The sequence below is a fragment of the Leucoraja erinacea genome, chromosome 15 (assembly GCF_028641065.1).
Source record: "Leucoraja erinacea ecotype New England chromosome 15, Leri_hhj_1, whole genome shotgun sequence".
Lineage (NCBI taxonomy): Eukaryota > Metazoa > Chordata > Chondrichthyes > Rajiformes > Rajidae > Leucoraja > Leucoraja erinaceus.
Window position 1 is genome coordinate 3,384,330 of NC_073391.1, and position 22,851 is coordinate 3,407,180.

General features: G+C 44.1%; 1 protein-coding gene across 1 annotated transcript in view; it reads left to right on the forward strand.

The window, feature by feature from the left end:
- Positions 1-22,851, forward strand: part of LOC129703906 (myoferlin-like) — a 329,673-nt gene that overhangs the window by 72,212 nt on the left and 234,610 nt on the right. The window contains exons 6-11 of the mRNA XM_055646609.1: positions 13,837-13,976; positions 14,673-14,801; positions 17,020-17,082; positions 17,166-17,216; positions 19,702-19,732; positions 21,962-22,077. Of these exons, the coding sequence (XP_055502584.1) occupies positions 13,837-13,976; positions 14,673-14,801; positions 17,020-17,082; positions 17,166-17,216; positions 19,702-19,732; positions 21,962-22,077 (530 nt within the window). The remainder of the gene's footprint in view (positions 1-13,836; positions 13,977-14,672; positions 14,802-17,019; positions 17,083-17,165; positions 17,217-19,701; positions 19,733-21,961; positions 22,078-22,851) is intronic.

The following is a 22,851-nucleotide window of genomic DNA, read 5'->3' on the forward strand; positions in this document are numbered from 1 at the left end:
CACAAAAAAATGCTGGAGAAACTCAGCGGGTGCAGCAGCATCTATGGAGCGAAGGAATGCCATGTCATTAAAACCTCCTTCTTTCATCTCCGCAACATCGCCAAACTCAGACCCTCTCTCACACCTCCCGCTGCTGAAAGACTCATCCATGCCTTCTTCTCCTCCCGATTGGACTATTGCAACTCACTTCTCCTTGGCATCAGCTCCACCTACATCAACCGACTCCAACTGGTCCAGAACGCAGCCGCCCGACTCATCACCCACACCAAATCCTGGCATCACATCACTCCAGTCCTCAAACAACTTCACTGGCTTCCCATCTCCCACCGGATCACCTACAAAATCTTGATCCTCACCTACAAAGCCCTCCACCATCTGCCCCCCCCCCCATATCTCACTGACCTCCTCTCCCCCTACCAACCCTCACGGTCCCTCAGATCCACATCAGCCGGTCTCCTCTCCATCCACAAGTTCAACCTCTGCAGTTTTGGGGACAGAGCCTTCTCCAGGGCAGCTCCCAGGCTCTGGAACTCCCTCCCCCAACTGATCTGCAATTCCGTGTCCTTCACCATGTTCCAGTCCCGCCTCAAGACCCATCTCTTCATCTCTGCCTATCCTTAGCCCCACGTCCCCCTCCCTTTTCATCTGTGCATTAATTGCCTCATATTGTGTTTTGAATTGAATTCTGTCTTTACTTTGTGTACTAGTCATGTCTCTACTATTTACTTCATTCCCCTTACATGTTTTTCCTCTACTTACTAAATTTTTGTAAGGTGTCCTTGAGACTCTTGAAAGGCGCCCATAAATAAAATTTATTATTATTATTATAGATGCTGCTGCACCCGCTGAGTTTCTCCAGCATTTTTGTGTACCTTCGATTTTCCAGCATCTGCAGTTCCTTCTTAAAAACAATTCTGGAAACTGGTTTGGGTGATAAATATGTTTTTTAGTAATAAAATAAAGAGGAGAATAGATAAAGTGGATGCATAGTCTTTTACCCGGAGTAGGAGAATCGAGGACAGAGATTTAAGGTGAGAGGGGAAATATTTAATAGATGGCGGTGGGTATATGGAACAAGCTGCCAGAGGAGATTGTTAAGGCAGGTACTATAACATTATTTAAAATATATTTGGACAAGTACATTGATAGGAAAGGTTTAGAGAGATATGGGCCAAATGCAGGCAGCTGGCACTAATGTAGATGGGCCAAGTTGGGCTGAAGGGTCTGTTACCCTGCTCTATGGCAGTGATCGTGCAAATAGGCTCTCATGCAAACAGGGTGTCAAATGTCCTTTCATCTGGAATTTGTGCTTTCAATTAATGTGGACAAATGAGTTTTGACTTCACTGGCATGTTTTCAGTTTCGAAATATCCAGTGTCATAATTTCTAATGTTTTTGTCAAACTTTCATTCTAAAGTCAGTAAGAAACAACTGCAGATGCTGGTTTAAATCAACGGTGGACACAAAATGCTGGAGTAACTCAACGGGACAGGCAGCATCCCTGGGGAGAAGGAATGGGCGACGTTTCAGGTCGAGAACCTTCTTCAGACTGATGTCAGGGGAGGGGGCGGGACAAAGATAGAATGTAGGCGGAGACAGTAAAGCGAGTGGGAGAACTGGGAAGGGGAAGGAGATGGAGAGAGAAAGCAAGGGATTCTAAAGTCAAATATATTGAATGTGTTGGAAGGAGCTGCAGATGCTGGTTTAAACTGAAGATAGACGCAAAGAGCTGCAGTAACAGCGGGTTAGACAGCATCTCTGGAGAAAAGGAATGTGTGACGTTTTCGGGTCGAGACCTTAAATCATCTTCTTTGATTTAAACCCGCTGAGTTACTCCAGCTTTTTGTGCTTATCGTCAAATACATTTAAATCTGATTGTATCGGCAAATCAGGCATGCAATCTGCATGGTGTCATTTGATCTTTAGAACGTGTTATTTTTTTTTGCCATGATTTAAATGTAATTGTCTCATTAATGTCGCTCCATTTTGCTAATTGATCTTGCTGTGCCAGATTTGACAGTTTTGACGCACCAACCAGTGGCTAGTGCTTTCACGCCAACATCTGTTGATACTTTTATTTTCCACCCTGTGAAAGAGTGCAGAGGGAGTGAAGCTTCACTCAGTTGTCTTGTTTAAACACAACCATTGATAATTTAAAAAATATAATGCCCGTGTACTATTTATTAATCATGACTGCTTAAATCTTTGAGAAGGTACAAACTGGGGGAAAATATTTTTTTCAAACGTGCTTTATTTGTGTACAGTAAACACAAGGCCATGTCATTAAAACCTCCTTCTTTCATCTCCGCAACATCGCCAAACTCAGACCCTCTCTCACACCTCCCGCTGCTGAAAGACTCATCCGTGCCTTCTTCTCCTCCCGACTGGACTATTGCAACTCACTTCTCCTTGGCATCAGCTCCACCTACATCAACCGACTCCAACTGGTCCAGAACGCAGCCGCCCGACTCATCACCCACACCAAATCCTGGCATCACATCACTCCAGTCTTCAAACAACTTCACTGGCTTCCCATCTCCCACCGGATCACCTACAAAATCTTCATCCTCACCTACAAAGCCCTCCACCATCTGCCCCCCCCCCCCCCCCCCCCCCCCCCCCCCCCCCATCTCACTGACCTCCTCTCCCCCTACCAACCCTCACGGTCCCTCAGATCCACATCAGCCGGTCTCCTCTCCATCCACAAGTCCAACCTCTGCAGTTTTGGGGACAGAGCCTTCTCCAGGGCAGCTCCCTGGCTCTGGAACTCCCTCCACCAACTGATCCGCAATTCCGTGTCCCTCACCATCTTCCAGTCCCGCCTCAAGACCCATCTGTTCACCACTGCCTATCCTTAGCCCCACGTCCCCCTCCCTTTTCATCTGTGCATTAATTGCCCCATCTTGTGTTTTGAATTGAATTCTGTCTTTACTTCGTGTACTAGTCATGTCTCTACTATTTATTTCATTCCCCTTACATGTTTTTCCTCTACCTGCTAAATTTTTGTAAGGTGTCCTTGAGACTCTTGAAAGGCGCCCATGAATAAAATTTATTATTATTATTATTGCCTCCACTGTGCTTTGGGAAGCAATTCAATACCTGCTCTTGCGATATATCAATGCACTAATCAGTGAGCACACTCAAATACTTCACTGATGCAATAAATAGGGGTCAGCCCTTCAATGTCCAGTGGCAACAGGATCACGTCAAGAGTGTTTTATTGCCATGTGCCCCAGATAGAACAATGATATTCTTACTTGCTGCAGCACAACAGAATATGTAAACATAGTACACTGTAAACAATATAATACACAAGAGAAAATGTGCAGTGTACACATACACAGACACACACAGACAGACGCTCACACACTCACACACACTCACACACTCACACACTCACACACACAGATGTAAGCACATTAAAAACCAATAATGTTGCAAAAGACTAAACCAATGCCCCCAAGTCTATGTAGTTTTGAGCTTATTGGTTGTAGTGTTTATTAGCCTGAATCAGATTCAGATTCGGATTCAGAAAACTTTATTGTCTGCCGTAACAGAAAATCTTCTTTGACGTGGCTCAACATACAGACAGGACAATGTACTGATAAGCAGTCATACAACACAGATTTCTGTGAGCACACACAGTGTGTATCGATCTTAAATGCAAATATAAAGATTAAAAACTGTAAAAATAGACAAGATAAAAGTTGTGGATACGTGTAAAGTGACAATGCGTCAGGGTTAATTTGTCCATTGTTCATTTTTTTATTTAAGCTGTTTATGGCAATGGGTATGAATGAGTTTTTGTGGATGTTTTTCTTGGATAGGGGGACTTTATATCGGCGGCCTGATGGCAGAAGTTGGAAAGACTTGTGCAGGCGGTGGGTGGGTGGGATCCTGTGTAATGAGATTGGCTTTCCTTATAACTGCCTGGGTGTGGAGTACTGATAAATGACTGTAGGGAAGATTGTTATTCTGCCCAAGGTGCATTTGCGGTTCCTGCACCAAGACTGTGCATCTCTCAGCATCTTCTGCTGCACCTTGAGACATGCCATTGGTGATATTGACTTGTGGACGTCTGATACTGATAGACCAAGTTTCCAGACAGACAAAAGCACGTCTCTCATTCAGTTTACTTTGTGTGTTTCCTAAATAGTTGTATAACGCGGGGCAAGCCCAAACAAGAATGACTACCTCCTTTCCACACCCTGGCAAACTCAAGGAGGTGGATAAATGTCCTGCCCACACCTCGCCCACGTCTCACTGCAGTGGGGTTGAGACTATGGCCGTGCAGGAAGGATTTGACAGGAAAGTTGCTTTGCTCAAACAGCCCATAGAGTTCCTGGTGTTGGAGAGTTTTAACGATGGGGGCATTCTGCCAATGGAATTTGGCAATCTGCCCACGGAATAATTCCTCATATTATTTTCTCACGAGGTCTGTAGGACATTGTGTGTGGCCCGCTGCCAGATTGACTTGTGATTCAAGGTGTTTCTCCACGGCAATGCTTCTACATTGCAGCGGGCAAAGGAAGTTGTCAGGATGAAGGTTACGATAAGCATATTTGTTCTCTTTGTGCAACTGTAGATTATCACAAACAGATATAATCCACTTTAGTGCTGGAGATGAAGTGGAAGATGGCACGAGTGGCTGCTGGAGTGGGATATGAGCCGTGTAGGGCAATTACGAATGCCTCTCGCCTGATGAACCGGTTCTTGCCCACCACCAAGAATGCCAATCCCAAATTTCCCAACTTCTGCTGCAGATTCGGCAATCTACTTCCACCAAACCTTGCCACACAGTCCCACTGCTCAGATCCTGAAGGGTGATCGGATCTAACATCGAAGGGAACAGATAAAGTTTGTGTCGGTAGGAACTGCAGATGCTGGTTGGAATCAAAGAAGGAAACAAAATGCTGGAGTAACTCGACGGGACAGGCGGCATCTCTGGAGAGAAGGAATGGGTGACGTTTTGGGTCGAGACCCTTCTTCAGACAGATAAATAGTTAGACCAGTTGCTACAGAGCACTATTGTTGTGAGCAATGGCCAGTTCAGACTGAGCGCGTGCTGTTCAATCTGCAGGCTGAAATGGATCCAAGCAGAAGTGGTGACATTATCCATGAGCAGGAAGGCTGCCTGGGGTCACCACTCATCTTCTGCCTTGTCCTTCTGTTGGAGTCGGCAAAAGGCTCAACCTAGTGCACAAACAAGACGAGAGTAAGGGCACGTCGTGGTGATGGATGCCCTTTACCTGACTCTAGATTTGATGGGGCAAATTCCTGGCCCCTTAATTGGGGCAGCATGGCTGATATCTATCTGTGTGAAGCAATTGTATCCAATTTGAGATTCACTCCCCAAAACTCACTAAGGTGCATGTGTGCATCATGTTTTTATGCAGTCAAATCAATTCTCTCATTTAAGATGAGTTGGTCTGGGTAGATCCCTTGCATCGTCAGAGGTTTATCGTTGTCACCTGTGTCAAGATACAATGAAAAGCTTTTGTTTACATGCCATCCGGTCTAATCAGATAATACTAAATGTGAACACAATCAAATCAGATGGGAACACTTTCAACCAGAGCAAAGCGAAAAATGCCAGAGGGCAGGATGTAGTTTTGCAGAATTTTAGCTTGACAGTTCCAGAGAAAAAGTCCAGTATCTGCATTGAGGTAGGTTGGGTAGAAAGGAACTGCAGATGCTGGTTTAAATTGAAAATAGAAACAAAATGCTGGGGTGACTCAGCGGGACAGGCAGCGTCTCTGGAGAGAAGGAGTGGCTGACGTTTCAAATCGACCCGAAACATCACCCACTCCATCTCTTCAGAGATGCTGCCTGCCCCGCTGAGTAACTCCAGCATTTTGTTTCTATTTGAGCTAGGTTGAGACGATTGAGTCAGGGAGATGTTGTCTGCTGTGGACCTCTTGCAATGGTAGGCAAACTGCAGAAGATCAAGGCAGGCTGGGAGGCTGGACCACATCACCAGTCTCTCAAAGCACCTCATGATGACGGACGGTAGAGTCACTGGAGTCATGAAGACCTTGCGTTTCTTTGGCACCAAGATGATGGCGGTCGTCTTCAAGCAAGTGGGAATCACAGAATCGAATAGTGAGAAGTTAAAGATGTCTATGAATAGTTCTGCCAGCTTGTCCATGCAGACCCTAAGGATAGGGTCTCTATCCAGGCCTGGTGCTCTCGATGATTCTCTCAAAGGAGGCTAATCTTACATCGTTGACATAGGTGCAGTCGAGACTAACATGTGACGTCCTTCCTCTGACCATCGCTTCAAGGTAAACATAGAATTAATTGAGCTTATCTGGGGGGACATTTTGTTGCCGGTGTTACTGCCCGACGTCGTCCTAGCTTTGTAGCCCTTTGTGCAAGCCTTGGCACGGTCCACTGGTGCTTATGTTATTGCCACGGTTTTTGGTCTGGAATTCCCTCGACATCCTTGCAAATGGATTTCTTGTGCTACTCAGGGTTGTTTGACTTGAATGAAGTCGCTTGGAGTTCACCTGACTGCAATTCATCCGTGGTTTCTGATTGGGATGCACGTGTGTATTGTTGGCTCTGGTATGCATGCCTTTGTGCACTTGCTGATGAAGTCTGTATTTTGTCAACAAAATAGAGAGAGTACAGAGGAGATTTACTAGAATGTTGCCTGGGTTTCAACAACTAAGTTACAGAGATAGGTTGAATAAATTAGGTCTTTATTCTCTGGAGCGCAGAAGGTTAAGGGGGGACTTGATAGAGGTCTTTTAAAATGATGAGAGGGATAGACAGAGTTGATGTGGACAAGCTTTTCCCTTTGAGAATAGGGAAGATTCAAACAAGAGGACATGACTTCAGAATTAAGGGACAGAAGTTTAGGGGTAATATGAGGGGGAACTTCTTTACTCCCGGAGAGTGGTAGCGGTGTGGAATGAGCTTCCAGTGGAAGTGGTGGAGGCAGGTTCATTGGTATCATTTAAAAATAAATTGGATAGGCATATGGATGAGAAGGGAATGGAGGGTTATGGTATGAGTGCAGGCAGGTGGGACTAAGGGGAAAAAAGTTGTTCGGCACGGACTTGTAGGGCCGAGATGGCCTGTTTCCGTGCTGTAATTGTTATTTGGTTATATGGTTAACAAGAGGACATGACTTCAGAATTAAGGGACAGAAGTTTAGGGGTAATATGAGGGGGAACTTCTTTACTCAGAGAGTGGTAGCGGTGTGGAATGAGCTTCCAGTGGAAGTGGTGGAGGCAGGTTCATTGGTATCATTTTAAAATAAATTGGATAGGCATATGGATGAGAAGGGAATGGAGGGTTATGGTATGAGTGCAGGCAGGTGGGACTAAGGGGAAAAAAGTTGTTCGACACGGACTTGTAGGGCCGAGATGGCCTGTTTCCGTGCTGTAATTGTTATATGGTTATATGGTTATACTTGATAGGCGATGGCCATAGACCAAATCTTGCAATCAACAGTCAACAATGGGATAGCAATTTGATTTTTTTTCTTACTTTTTGGCCCCTCCGTCTTCTGATTATAGATGAGGATGAAGCTCTTCCGAGTGGGATTTGATATGCTTTAAGCTAGAAATCGAGTGATGTACACTTTCGCCAAGTCTAGGCCCATCCAGTCCCATAGCCAAGTACAATTTAGCCACTAAGCTTTCACTTGTAGGAGATTATCTCATTTCAAAGGAGTAGGTAGAGCTTGTTGGCTCCCCCTGGGTCAATGGCTCTCGACCTTTCCGCTCGTGCTTTTATCTAATACCTCTGAGCTGGTGGGCAGGAAGTTCTGTACTGCGCATGACCATGCTGTCATACACACTAGCACAATGGGTCATCTTTGGGTCTAGACCCGAAACATCATCCATTCATAGAAACATAGAAATTAGGTGCAGGAGTAGGCCATTCGGCCCTTCAATATGATCATGGCTGATCATCCAACTCAGTATCCCATACCTGCCTTCTCTCCATACCCCCTGATCCCCTTAGCCACAAGGGCCACATCTAACTCCCTCTTAAATATAGCCAATGAACTGGCCTCAACTACCCTCTGTGGCAGAGAGTTCCAGAGATTCACCACTCTCTGCGTGAAAAAAGTTCTTCTCATCTCAGTTTTAAAGGATTTCCCCTTTATCCTTAAGAAAATCCTTATTCCTTATCCTTATTCCTTCTCTCCAGAGAGCTTCCTGTCCCGCTGAGTTACTCCAGCTTTTTGTGCCTATCAGCAGGTCATCTGTCTGACAGTGAGAACATTTCTGAGCTGCCTCGTCAAAGCTGCAGCTTGCAAGAAATGTTCTGCAGTCAAAGTATTGATCACGCGTTTGCTTTTTCTCATGAAGAGTTCCTTGGCTGCATTCTACCAGTGCTTAGAGTAGTCTTAAGGACCTGTCCCACTTAGGCTATTTTTTCTGTGAGCACATGCGACTAGGCTGTTGCCACATGGTCGCGGTGTGACGCCTGTGTGGTCGTGAGTTGTTTCCTCAAGTCGCCAAAAGAGTCGAGACGTTTTTCAGGTCGCTGCTGGATTTTGAAATGTTCAAAACCTTTCGGCGACTGTGGGCTTGTCGTAGCTTGTCCTGATGTAGGTGCTGTCGTAGGTTGTCGCCAGGTGACGTTGGTTGTTACGGGTACTGACTTCAGTGAATCCATTGGCAACTACCTACGTCATACTAAGTCAACCCGCAATGGGTATCGGCGACTGAATTGTCTTTCGTTGCTTGTGGTAGCTAGTCGCAGGTGGACGTAGATTGTCATAGGTGTGGTTGTAGGTGGACATCCTAAGTTGCGACGATTGGGTCGCCAGTTGTCGGTAGCTTGCCGCAGCTTGACGTCGTCTGGGTAGTAGCTTATTGTAGACATTGTCATAGGGTGGGTCCAGTCGCCGCTTTTTCGGTGACCTGCTACGAGTGTGACAGTTGCCGAAAAAATTGCCCAAGTGGGACAGGCCCTTTAGAGTGTCGTCAGCCTGTGTAACCTCTCCAGTTGCTGCTCTGTTTTCTGTATCCAGTAGTTTAATATTCAACCTCCATATTCCCGCTGCCAGCCTGGTCTTACTGTAGCCAGCCTGAAGGAGGCAGTGGTCAATGACAGAGGCACGACGTTGATGGACCTGGCTGTGAATGCTGTGACTGTGGAGGAAATCCATGCAGGACCGTGCACTTTTTCACCCAGAGAGTTGCGAATCTGTGGAATTTTGGAAAAGATCTTGATGAGGAGAGCGAGGGTTTGGTCATTGGTTAACTGAAGTTATTTATTTGAGAAGGCAGAGCTCCCGTGGAATTTTGCTTGGAATGTGAGCAGACTCCTACAGTTAACAAAATTCAACCCCCACTCATTTTAATCATGTGAAGCTCCCCATGATGGTATTTGTTCTATTAACTAATCTTCACTTTCTAACTTCTCCTTCCTTGTGTTCGGGGCAGTGGCATTTCAACAGGTCAGCTGCTCTAATCACATGCAATATTTTCACAAGTTAAAAATGCCGTGGGTAAATTCTATATTTGAGATCTGAATTTCTGGGAAACAGAGTCTGCTTGTAATGTTAGGGCTGCAAGTTCATTTATGCCCAGGGCTTTCCAGCAGTGATTTTTTTTTTTTTTTAGTTGTTTACACTTCTTATAAACATTAATTATGCATCATTAGTTCTAATGTTTGACAAATTTTAAGCTAGATTCTGCAGGAGTAGTTTTTTCCCATCTAGTGTTAAAATGTTCCTTGCTCTGATCATGCCAGCATTTTTGTGTCGATTGCAATGATGTTGTTGAAATGTCTAAATAAGGGCAGAATAACTTGGGGATAATATTGGCGGATTGACTAAAGGACAAAACAAATTTGAATTTGAATTTATCCTTCCCAATTCCAGCCCAGTCGACCCATTCTTTCATGATATGTCAGTCCTGCCATCCCGGGAATTAACTTGGTCAACCTACGCTGCACTCCCCCAATAGCAAGAATGTCCTTCCTCAAATTAGTAAAGGTACAGCAGTGTGAAAAAGCACACCTCCAGATTCAGGGACAGTTTCTTTCCAGCAGTTATCAGGCAACTGAATCATCCTACCACAACCAGATGGCAGTGCTGAACTACTATCTACCTCATTGGTGACCCTCGGACTATCCTTGATTGGACTTTGCTGGCTTTACCTTGCACTAAACGTTATTCCCTTAACCAGTATCTATACACTGTAATGGCTCGATTGTAATCATGCATTGTCTTTCTGCTGACTGTTTTTAGCACGTGACCAAAAGCATTTCTCTGTACACGTGACAATAAGCTCAACTGAACTGAGTTCCTTGTATCTAACACTTGAGTCCAGTTGGTTATAACTACTGTGACCTGTGGTCATTTGGTGAAGTGGTTTATTCCCTTCTGGGTCTGCCTTCCATTCGTAAGATCGCAAGTTTGTAAACCATCATAATCAGAGGTGACCTCATAATGTGTCTGTCCGGCGACCTCACAGTGAACTGCATCCGTAACCATGAGAGACGGGCTCCATTTCATCTGTCAACTTGAAGTGGGTGCACCAAACCCATTCTGCCAGGCATTGAAACAGCTGGTAGCTACTAGAGGTCGAGACTCTAACCTTCACGGTGTGGATCAATAATCCAAGCAAGGAGTTTTGAGAATGCCGGTGAAAAAGGACAGCGCCACGCAGACTTACAAGAGGAGATTTAAGGTAGATCTGAATCTGTTAATAGACCATGATAAAAGGTGGAGTGACCCAGCGGGTCTTATTCTTAAACTGTGACTCCTAGTTCTGGACTCCCCCTACATTGGGAACATAGGGACATAGGGCTCTTCTGCCACATCTGAGCTTTTCTTTGTGGGAGAGAATCCTATCCATCCAGTGACAATCCTGTCTCCAGTCTCCAACATTCGCCCACCTCTCCCCTCCCCCCACCCATACCCAGCCTTCTACCCTCTCTGGACCTTTTTATATCCACTGTTGGTGCAACAACTGTCTTGGCTTCTCTACTCCACTGGCCCACTCAAACCGGAAGGGTCCTGACCTGAAACGACAAATGTTAGGGAGCATCTCTGGAGAACATGGATAGGTGACGTTTCACAGAGTACTAGAGTAACTGAGCAGGTCAAACGATGTCGGAAAGAAGGGGATGAATATTCTGCAGCGTGACTTTAGAGAGCTCGGAAAAATGCTGAAAAGCAGGACCTCCAGTGTTGTTATCTCTGGTTTGCTTCCAGTTCCTCATGCTGTCGAGAGCAGGAACAGGGAGATACGGGACCTGAATGTGTGGTTGAGGAACTGGTGCAAGGGGCAGGGATTTAGATTCTTAGATCACTGGGATCTGTTTTGGAGTGAGGGGGAACTGTACAAAAGGGATGGATTGCATCTTAACAGGTGTGGGACCAGCTTTCTCACGGGCAGGTTTGCCACTGCTACACGGTGGTTTTAAAATGAATAAGTGGGGTGGGGTGTCAAATAGGACGGAGTTAAATGAAAAGAGAGTAAAGGGATGGTTAATGACCCCAGAATTAATGGGAAAGGAAGCTCACAAAGGGATAGGAGCGTATGGCCAAGTGTAATAGGGATCTGTAGAGATTGCGTTGGTGACTGTGGACTGCAGCAAGTCTATTTCCCTATTATGGGAAAATCAGGATGGTTCAGGACCCCAAGAATGAGAGTTTGTAGAATGCCTCCGACATGGATTCTTAGAGCATCAAATGTTAACAAAAAGTTAATGAATCATTGCCATTGGGGATGCAACTGGACCTCGAGCTGTTTGTAATTTGTATTTGTGACTGATAAAGAATTGTAACATATTATCTTCCAGAGATGCTACCTGTCCCGCTGAGTTTCTCCAGAATGTTGTGTCTCTCTTTGATGTAAAAAAATCTGCAGTTCCTTGCTACACGTAACATAAATTAGAGTATGGTATATCTTTATTGTCATTTTCCTGAGTACTCACATACCCAGAGGAAACAAAAAAAGTTGCTCAACCAGTGTCCATTCAGTGTGCAGTAAAAAATAAATAGAAAAAAAAATACATATATCATGAACAAATTAAACACTCTATTCTCTACTAAACATCAACAGGCGTTCCGATCGGCAGCGGCACGCGACAGCGGCTCTGCTGCAGTGTGTCCAGGTTGGTGGTTGGTGCTTTGGCAGGGGGCAAAGTCCGTTTATCAGTCTTATAGCCTGCGGGAAGAAGCTGAGGAGCATCCTGCTGGTTTTGTAGCTAATGCTCCTGTACCTCTTCCCAGATGGCAGGATGGAGAATATGTGATGCGATGGGTGGTAGGGATCTTTGATGATGGAGATGGCTCTGCTGATACATCTCTTCCTGTATATGTCCAGCAGGAAAGGGAGTGGAGCACCAATAATCCTGCTGGCTTATTAATTAACTTCTGTCTTTAGAGATTAGGCATTAAACGTGTTCAAGAATTTGGTTTATAATTTGTTTGATGCTCATGGAAGGCATGGTCACTTCTTGCGTTACTATTGTGTGTTTGTGTCCAATATATCTGCTTGGAGTACCACGTTAATTCATTATATTGGTAATAATTCAGTTTGGATGAAAATGCCTCTGAGTAATATACAAGAAACTGCACACTACACTTTACCTATTGTATTCTACGAAATTGCTTAGATAATATCTGAACAGTGCCCCATCTTTGTTTCTTAAAGTACTGCATGCCATGCATATGGACTGCAGCACACAGAAGTCCAATTCAATTGCCACCCGAGCATACAATGGCAAGGATGCTGATTTTGGTAAAACAACTATAATCCTGGCAAAATGATTCCTTCAAAATGTTAGGAGAGGTGAAAGGTTCCCAGCAAGCATTTGGCATTGCCACAATTCATGGTCAATTGAGGTTTTGAAGAAGATTCTTTGTATGAGTTGCCAACCTTACTGTTAAGCAAACTCTCCTGAAATCGCCATTCAAAACAATTCATATCCCTGGTTTAGAAAGAGAAAATGATGGAAAGGTTCCCTGGTTTGTCCACAATCCACTTTGTGCAGAGAGTGAAACGGGGAATTGACAGGGAGCTTGGGTAGCCTTTGCATTAATGCTAAATTGCTAATTAATTACAAGCAACAATTGAATAAATATTTAAACTCCCCCTCCCATTCCCACACTGATCTTTCTGACCTGGACCTCCTCCACTGTCAGAGTGAGGCTCAATGCAAATTGGAGGGACAGCACATATTTCACTTGGGTAGCTTCCAATCCATGGGTAGGAGTATTGACTTCCCTAACGTCAAGTCACTCTTGCTTTCCCACTCCCAATGTTCCTTCCCCCTCATAGGTTTCTGACTAGTTCTACTGTCCTCCGGATGAAATATTACTGTTTGTATGCCTCGTTGTCACCACCTCAGCTAACAATGAACCATTCTACATTTCATTCTGTGTATGAAGGAACTGCAGATGCTGGCTGAAAACGAAGATAGACACAAAAAGCTGGAGTAACAGGCAGCATCTCTGGAGAGAAGGAATGGGTGACGTTTCGGGTCTGAAGAAGAGTCTCGACCCGAAACATCACCCGTTCCTTCTCTCCAAAGATGCTGCCTGTTCCGCTCAGTTACTCGAGCATTTTGTGTCTGTCTTAATTGAATTATAAAGACTGAATGTCGGAGAGAGGTAGTTGTGCGATCTTTGACGATGTTGTCACTTGCGGGCGGAGCACCAAGGCAATTTCCTTGTATGTGAATACTTGGCCAATACACTTATTAATTCATTCGTTAAGTGGCACTTTGACGTTGCGATTCATTAAGTGATCAGTGCATTTGATAAAAGTTCAGAAGAGATTGAGCATCTCAATGTGTACCTGGGAAGGCATGTGTAAATGGGAATGATCTGAGTTCTCACTTAATCTTTTGCAGATGAAGGTGATGAAGGTGATGTGGAGGGTGGAGACGGAGGGGTTACAGGACCCTCGGGTGTACCATCCCATCCAGCAGCCAGAAGGCTTCGGAAGAAGAAAAGTAAGAGGCCGCTCTCCAACAAACCTCAGGATTTCCAGGTATATAATGATAGTGATCCGATGGTGAATGGTGCTTTATTGTAATGTGTGCACATAGATCACATGAGCATGAGTTTCCATATTTTGGCGCCATTTACAAAAAGTCCAAAGTGCTCGATATACTGGAGCAGCCCCCAATCCAGGCGAACCTCAGGGCCTCATCCGACATCCTCAACCAGCTCGGCCCGCCAACCAACGTCCCTTGCCTCACCCGACCACCTCTGTGACCCGGACGGGGTTGCCTCTTGCAGCCGCTGGAGGTAATCCACCCCCAGTCCATACCTCAAAGGGAGGCAACTTCACACTTTAGACTTCAGAGGTACAGCGCGGAGGTACACATAGTGTGGAAACGGGCCCTTCGGCCCAACCTGCACACATCGGCCACTCCTGCACTAGTCTAACCTGCTTGCGTTTGGCCCATATCCCTCCAAACATGTCCTATCCATGTTCCTTCCGTACATTGGAAGAGTCAAAGATACATTTTACTTCCCCGGTTGTAAAATTTATGTTGATTTTTTTTTGTGGAACCACTTTGATATTTATTCATTTCAAAAATGTAAAACTTTTAGAAGCGCAAGGCAGCACTTAATTTAGACTGTTTCCATCAGCGGGAAACTAGCTACTAGTGGATTCATTTTTTAAGTTTTGCTTCCCGCTAAACTTGGAGCAGAACAGTTGAATTTGCTGCCTTTTCAGATTCGAGTGAGGATAATTGGTGCACGTCAGTTGGCTGGTAATAATGTAAAGCCTGTGGTTAAAGTGACGGTCTGCAATCAGACTCATCGGACGAGGATTCGAAGAGGAAACAACCCCCACTTTGATGAGGTACAAACAACTGAAATACTGAAGTAAAACTTCCTAGTTGGAATTCTTTTGTGTAATTTTGGAGCTTGCGATAACTGAGGATGAACTAATGTTAGTCATATTACTTATACTGTCTGTGCGTATCATACTGTCTAAAAAAGGGTATCAGCACGAAACGTTGCCTATTTCCTTCGCTCCATAGATGCTGCCGCACCCACTGAGTTTCTCCAGCACCTTTGTCTACCTTCGATTTTCCAGCAACTGTAGTTCCTTCTTGAACATTCTGTATATGTTCCCTATTAGTTCTGAATATTTAATGAATAAAGTATATTTCTCAATGCTTTTGTCCACTCTACATTGGAATTTCCCCACACTTTTAAATACTGACCAACTTTACAACTAATGCAAGGATTCACTTGGGAATCTCAAAACCCCGGTGTGAATCTCTGGCACTAACGAATCAAAGGTGTCCTTTTGTACTTTGAAAGTGTCATCTCGATAATGCAACGTGGGCTAGTCCTCCTTTACCTTGGAGTTGGCTGTTCAGTAGTGTTAGCCCGACTGCTACCTTGGTGATAAGGATCCCACGGGATTTTTCAAAGATAAACTGAGGTATCCCCCCATTTGTCTTGATGTGTATCCCACTGATACTATCTGTGTTTGGTGGGAAACTGGCATGTGCAAAATTACAATGACATCATCAAGTTGTATCAATTGATGCCCAACTTTTTTTGTGACACTTTAATGATACATTGGTTATTGGAATAGCTCCTTCAAAATACATTTTTTAAGGCAATTGAGCCACCTTGAACAACAGTTTCCAGTGTGGTGAAGATAATCCTATAGTGCTGTTAATTAAATGGTGCCAGGACTTAAACATAGAATATGTTTCTATGTCTTCAACCCATTAACCACATATAACTCAGAGCGGACCCTACAAAAGTCCAAAGTATCTGCCAATATACTCGATGAGAAAGATGACTGTTTGAAGTTTGTTCTGCAGATGCTGCTTTCATCTATATGATGGAGGGATTCTAGAATGAGCTGAATACTGGTTATCCAGCTAATATTTGTTGAATTGGGTCCTGACTACTCTTGTAGATAATGGAAATACCTTAGTGAGGGTGGCAGGATGCAAGTTATTCGCTACAGAATAGTGGTGCATTTGACCATCTTATGTATTTATGTAGCTAATCCAACCAAGTTTCCAGTCATGGATAATACCCCTGGGATATTGATATTGAAGATATTGAAGAAGGTGGGTGGGGATGAATCTAGCAATGGTGCCACCACTCAATGAAGGCAGATATAATACAGTGTAGCAAAGTGTGGAGTCATGCATTTTGATAGTAGGAATAGACTATTTTCTAAATGGGGAGTGAATCCTGAAATCGGAGGTGCAAAGGGCCTTGGGAGTGCTGGTGCAGGATTCCCAAAATGTTAATAAATCTGCAAGTCAAAACTGTAGTAAAGAAAGCAAACTCAATGCAAGCATTTATTTCAGGAGGCCTTGTGTACAAAAACAAGGATGTAATGCACAGGTCAGGCCGCATTTGGCGTATTGTGAGCAATTTGGGCCCCATATCTGAGGAAGGACGTGCTGCCTCTGGAGAGGGTCCAGAGGAGGTTTACAAGAAGGATCCCTGGAATGAGTGGGTTAACATATGATGAGCGTTTGTTGGCACTGGGCCTGTACTCGCTGGAGTTTAGAAGAATGAGGGGAGGACCTCATTGAAACACAGAATAATGAAAGGCTTGGATAGAGTGGATGTGGAGAGGATTTTTCCACTAGTGGGAGAATCTAGGACTAGAGGTCATAGCCTCAGAATTAAAGGACGTCCTTTTAGGAAAGAGATGGTGAATCTGTGGAATTCTTTGCCACAGAAGGCTGTAGACACCAGTCATTGGATATTTTAAGACTGAGATAGATAGATGTTTTGATTAGTACAGGTGCTCAAGGTTAAGGGAAGAAGGCAGGAATATGGGGTTAGGAGGGAGAGATAGATCAGCCATGATTGAATGGCGGAATAGACATGATGGGCCGAATGGCCTAATTCTACTCCTATCACTTATGGCCTTATGAATGTTAAAGGCCATGGATAAGCACAGGTTGACTGGAGTTTGTGTGTATTATGAAGCACAGTATTATTTGCCACTTCTATTGATGCCTGGCTATTTTGACCAGACGTTGCCGCACCTTCCTGTGCATCCTCCGTAACCAGTGTTTTCATGTTGCCAGATTTTCTTCTTCAACGTAAACCGGTCACCAGAGGAGCTATTTGATGAGTCGATCCAAATTAGAGTGAGTTTCACAAGACATTACAATAAATTACAACTATTTCCCGCAGCTTCCAAGGCTCGTTTAATTTATTGTTTATCTTTTAGGTGTACAATTCATTTTCGTTGCGTTCAGATTCATTAATGGGAGAATTCAAGGTGAGCTTTTTTATTTAATCCATGCGTTTTGGCTATTGGCTTTGTATAACTAACAGATCTAATAAACGCAGCAATTAATATATATATTATATATATATGTGTATATTTATATATATATATATATATGTTATATATATGTCTTATATATATATATTATATATATATATATTGGATATGTGTGTACTGTGCTCCTTGTGGAGATGCTGATGCTATCTAGCTCTTCATTTTCCTGGATTGTTGGATTTTGGTACAAATCCTTGTGGGATAATGGTGACCTAAATGTGGTCTATCTTGATACCAGCCATTGCAAAGGGGGGGGGTGGGGGGGGGGGGGGGGGGGACTGCCGTGAAGGAGGGGAGGGTGGGGGGGAAGGGAGGGTGGTGGGGAAACAAAGGAATTTAGTGCGGGTGTACTTTGCAACTGTATCAGCCTCCTTTATGTGGCAACTCTGGGTATGCAAAACAAAAGCTCCACTCTGGCTTGACACGTGACAATCAAGTATTCATTCATTCAGTCGCCATGCTCGGCTCTGCAGGTATCTCTCTGCTTCCCTTTACCACTAACTACTGTTCAAATAGAACATTTGTGCTATTGAGGGAGTGCCGCATAGGTTCATGAGGTTAATTCCCAGGATGGCTGGACTGTCATGTGAAACCTGTTTCTGTTGCTTACCTTGACGAAGATGCGATTTTTCTCCGTGTCCCATCTCCGGCCCCCCACCTTGCGGCCTGCAACATGGAGTGGTGCGGCCTTTTCTGGAGACCGATCTGGAGCTTCAAGCTGGGATCTTTTGCTGAGGATCGCCAGACTTTCACACCGTGTCAGTACTGGACCCCGGTACTTCTTTAAAAAGCTGAAAGCTAATGATTAGATTTTCACATTTTTAATATTACAAAAGATCATTGAAGTTTAAAAAATTATTATTTAATTGAAGCAGCCAGGCCCTCAAACACCTTCAGCAGCTTATGAGAGGATGATCCACCATGGGCATCAACAGCAAGGAGTGGCATGCGTACGACACCTTTTTGTCTAAAGGGCCTGTCCCACTGTACGAGGTAATTCAAGAGCTCTCCCGAGTTTAAAAAAAATCAAACTTGTGGTAAGTAAGTAGAATGTACGTTGTGGGTGCGTTGGAGCTCGGGACTTCGCTTAGCGGCTCGTAATGCTAATGGCCAGTGGCGGACTGGCCTGGGTGTCAGCTTGCCCGATGGCAAGTGGGCCCCTGATCAAGTGGGGCCCCCTATATCAAGTGGGCCCCCTTTGTCTCCTGGCAACCAATATTTTTAGACCCAGCCCGCCACTGCTAACGGCAGGTACTCGGGAAACGCGGTAAGCTCATGAAGATTTTTCAACATGTTGAAAAATGTCCACGAGAGCCCCGAGTACCTACGAGCGGCTATTACCGTAATTCTCCGAGTTCGAATCTGCGGAAACTCGGGAGAACTCTTGAATTAGCCTTCTCCAGGGCAGCTCCCAGGCTCTGGAACTCCCTCCCCCAACTGATCCGCAATTCCGTGTCCCTCACTATCTTCCAGTCCCGCCTCAAGACCCATCTCTTCACCTCTGCCTATCCTTAGCCCCACGTCCCCCTCCCTTTTCATCTGTGCATTAATTGCCTCATATTGTGTTTTGAATTGAATTTTGTCTTTACTTTGTGTACTAGTCATGTCTCTACTATTTATTTCATTCCCCTTGCATGTTTTTCCTCTACCTGCTAAATTTTTGTAAGGTGTCCTTGAGACTCTTGAAAAGCGCCCATAAATAAAATTTATTATTATTATTATTATTACAGTAAGGAGGCACTGCATGCCAGTTATTTGTTTCTTCAGCTAGTTGAAATTTAAAAATAAACTTCTTAATAAGTACCAGAAATATCAATTTTTATCCAGTCTGTAGAACTTTGACTGTTGATTGTGAATCAATATGTGTGAAGTTGGAGTTATTATGAAAATGAATATTTGTCATATTGCTTTTCTAGGTTGTTAATAAACATATCATAGGTTGAATTTCTGAGATCTAATATTGAAGTGAAAGGTAAATGATCCTTGTTGTTCCAAACAACAGATTTTCATGGTATCCTTGAATGTTAGTAGCTTTATGCCAGTCATGCTTGACTAATGGTGATTCGTGGTACTGCTTGTTTGAATGGGCCGGTTTAGTCCCCATCACTGCGATCCTTGCTGGTGCCATTCTCGTCCCACATCTGAAAGAGAAGTTTGCTAAACTGTTGTAAGTTATCAGTTATCATCCTTTATTGTCATCTTGCAAAGCAACAGTTGTACAGTGCAAAATGAGAAGACGTTTCCCAGGAAGTATAGAGTAAGACGACTAACAATGGAAAACTTCAAGGAAGGCGCATCTGCAACATGTTATTCTAGCAATTTGTGCAGCCTGTGATATGTGACTCGTAGACATATGGAACCTTTATTGTTTTGAAAAGTATGGAGTTAAACTTCACTTAAAATGAACCATTTTGTTTTGCAGTTGGACATTGGTTATGTCTATGATGAGTCTGGTAAGTAGTGCTTTTCTTTGTAGATAGTAGGTACTGTGATCATCCACTTTCACAAAGCTACTGGACACTTTAAATATATTGTGTATTTTGCCTTTCATAATTGATGCTGACATTTTGTGTTCCCTTTTGAAAATATTCAGTCTGCCCTTTTCTTTTATTCCCGCTGCTCAATTTTGCCTGTGTTTATCCAACCTCTTGCCTCCAACATCATTGTTTTTCTTTTACCACCTTCCTCCTTTGGATGCATAGATAAGTAAGATTTCGAGTTGCATGAAATATCCAGTGTTCCTTGCTATAGGCTTTGTAGTTGCAGATGATGCTGCTGCCATATTCCATGGAGCTGTGAAGATTGGCAGGAATTCCCTGGTAGCCACTTTTAAGGGCCTGTCCCACTTATACAACTTTTTCGGCGACTGCCGGCACCCGTCATAGGTCGGCGAAAATCTTCACCATGTTAAAAATTCAGCGGCAACCAGAAAAACGCTACAGCTTTGGGCGACTGAGGAGACGACTCACGACCATACAGGTGACACCCCGGCAACATGTCGCGGGGTGAAGCCTATATGGTTGTGAGTAGTCATCCAAAGAATCGTACCTTGTTCTGGTCACCGCTGGATTTCCAACATGTTGAACAATTTCGGCAACCTGCAAAGATCTATGACAGGTACCGACAGTCGCTGAGAAAGTTGCGCAAGTGAGACAGGCCCATTACTCTGCTCAATCTTGACCAAAATCTAAGATAGACACAAAAAAGCTGAGTATCTCAACAGGTTAGACAGCATCTCTGGAGAAAAGGAATAGGTGATGTTTTGGGTTGAGACTCTTCTTCTGACCCATCTTCTTCTTTCGTATCCATCTTCCATGTTTCAAATGTTGACCTCGTTGTCATCGTCCGTCCTGAAAAGGCCGCAAGCTTCCGGCGACAATCAGTGGAAGCCATCACTTGTTGCAATAGATGATGGTGGTAGCAGAATTAGCTCGGGATATTTCCCCGTGACATGGAGGCTTCTGTGATGGGGCTTTCAGACCCGCAATGTCACCTATTCCTTTTCTCCAGAGATGATATCTGACCCGCTGAGTTACTCTAGCTTTTTGTGTCCCTCTTCGGTTTAAACCAGCATCTGCAATTCCTTCTCACACCTGACCAAAGTCTGATGTAGTTACTGTTTATATAGTCCTGGGTGTGTTATTTTGTTGTGCTTCTCATTTCAGTGAGGTTTCCTGAGTGGTTGGGATTCCAGTTCCCTTGTGGGCAATCAGTGCCCATAACATATCATGGCTTCATTGGGTGCAGTTGTTTAGTTATAATGGCCTAGTAATGTTTACATGCTAAAGGACACCGCTTTAAGTATACCTTACAGACAATCAGACAGAACATGTCTTGATTAGAAACTCGTCCTTCAAAGTACAGGAACTAAGGAGTCTCGCCTCCTTTGGCAAATCACATTGATTCTTTCACTTCATCTTGCATGTGTTACTAAAATCCTTTTGTGACTTTGAGTTGCTATGCTTGCATTCCTGGTGCGAACCTCCCAACACAACCCAACACAAAGCCTTGAGATAGTGATATTCATAAAATTATGATATCCATTTTAACTGCACCAAAACTGGTGCCAGTTCATGTTTTTAAAATAAATGTTTCCCAGAGTGAATATAACTGATTCTCCTCAGCTCTGTGTAGGTTGCTGGCCAGTTCCCTGTCTAGTGATGAATAAATCGTGACTACGGGTGCTGTCTGTACGGAGTTTGTACGTTCTCCCCGTGACCGCGTGGATTTTCACCCAGATCTTCAGTTTCCTTCCACACTCCAAAGACGTACAGCTTTGTAGGTTATGTTTAAGGTGGAACTGCAGATGCTGGAAAATCGAAGGTAGACAAAAATGCTGGAGAAACTCAACAGGTGAGGCAGCATCTATGGCAATGATGCCAATGTTTCGGGTCGAAACCCTTCTTTAGACGGGTCTGAAGAAGGGTTTTGTCCCGAAACGTTGCCTATTTCCTTTGCTCCATAGATGCTGCCTCACCCGCTGAGTTTCTCCAGCAGGTTTGTAGGTTAATTGGCTTGGTATAAGTGTAAATTGCCCCATGTGTGTGTGTGTGTGTGTGTAGGATAGTGTTAATGTGCGGGGATCGCTGGTCGGTGCGGTCTCGGTGGGCCGAAGGGACTGTTTCCGCGCTGTATCTCTAAACTAAACTAAACATTGAAGCTGAAATTTCTGCTACCCACAGGGCATGCTATTTTGAGAAAATGGCTCCTACTTCATAACCCTGAAGACCCCAGTACTGGATCGAAAGGATACTTAAAAGTCAGCTTGTTTGTCCTGGCCACAGGAGATGATCCTCCGGTAATGCTTGTGTGGTTTACGTGAGAACTTGGTCTTTAGTCAAAGAAGTGGTTTACGTGGGAATTTGCTCTTTAGTCAAAGAAGTGTCATCTCCAGCATATTCAGTGTTGTCTCCAGCATATTCAAAATCACACTACTCGGGATGTTGCCTCTTTTAATTTCCTTGAGATTCAGCTGTGATCCGGTTAGCACTATTGAGAAGGCAAAGCTGAAGGATTCATGAATGTGCAGGGTTTATATTGTGACGTAACTGTAATGGCTACCAGTGACAGATTTGAGCACGACAAGCTGTCAGTGCTATTTGGGCAATCCATATTCAGCAGGTGCACAAAGAAATGAAGATTACATGGGCGCATTCAAAAAATATATTAAATAATTTGCTAATAGAAACATAGAAACATAGAAATTAGGTGCAGGAGTAGGCCATTCGGCCCTTCGAGCCTGCTCCGCCATTCAATATGATCATGGCTGATCATTCAACTCAGTATCCCATACCTGCCTTCTCTCCATACCCCCTGAGCCCTTTAGCCGCAAGGGCCACAGCTAACTCCCTCTTAAATATAGCCAATGAACTGGCCTCAACTACCCTCTGTGGCAGAGAGTTCCAGTATTCAGTGTGAAAAAAGCATCTCGGTTTTTAAAGGATTTCCCCCTTAAAGGATTCATGTCCTGGACTTCCCTAACAGGGGAACAATCTTCCTGCATCTAGCCTGTCCAACCCCTTAAGAAATTTGTAAGTTTCTATAAGATCCCCTCTCAATCTCCTAAATTCTA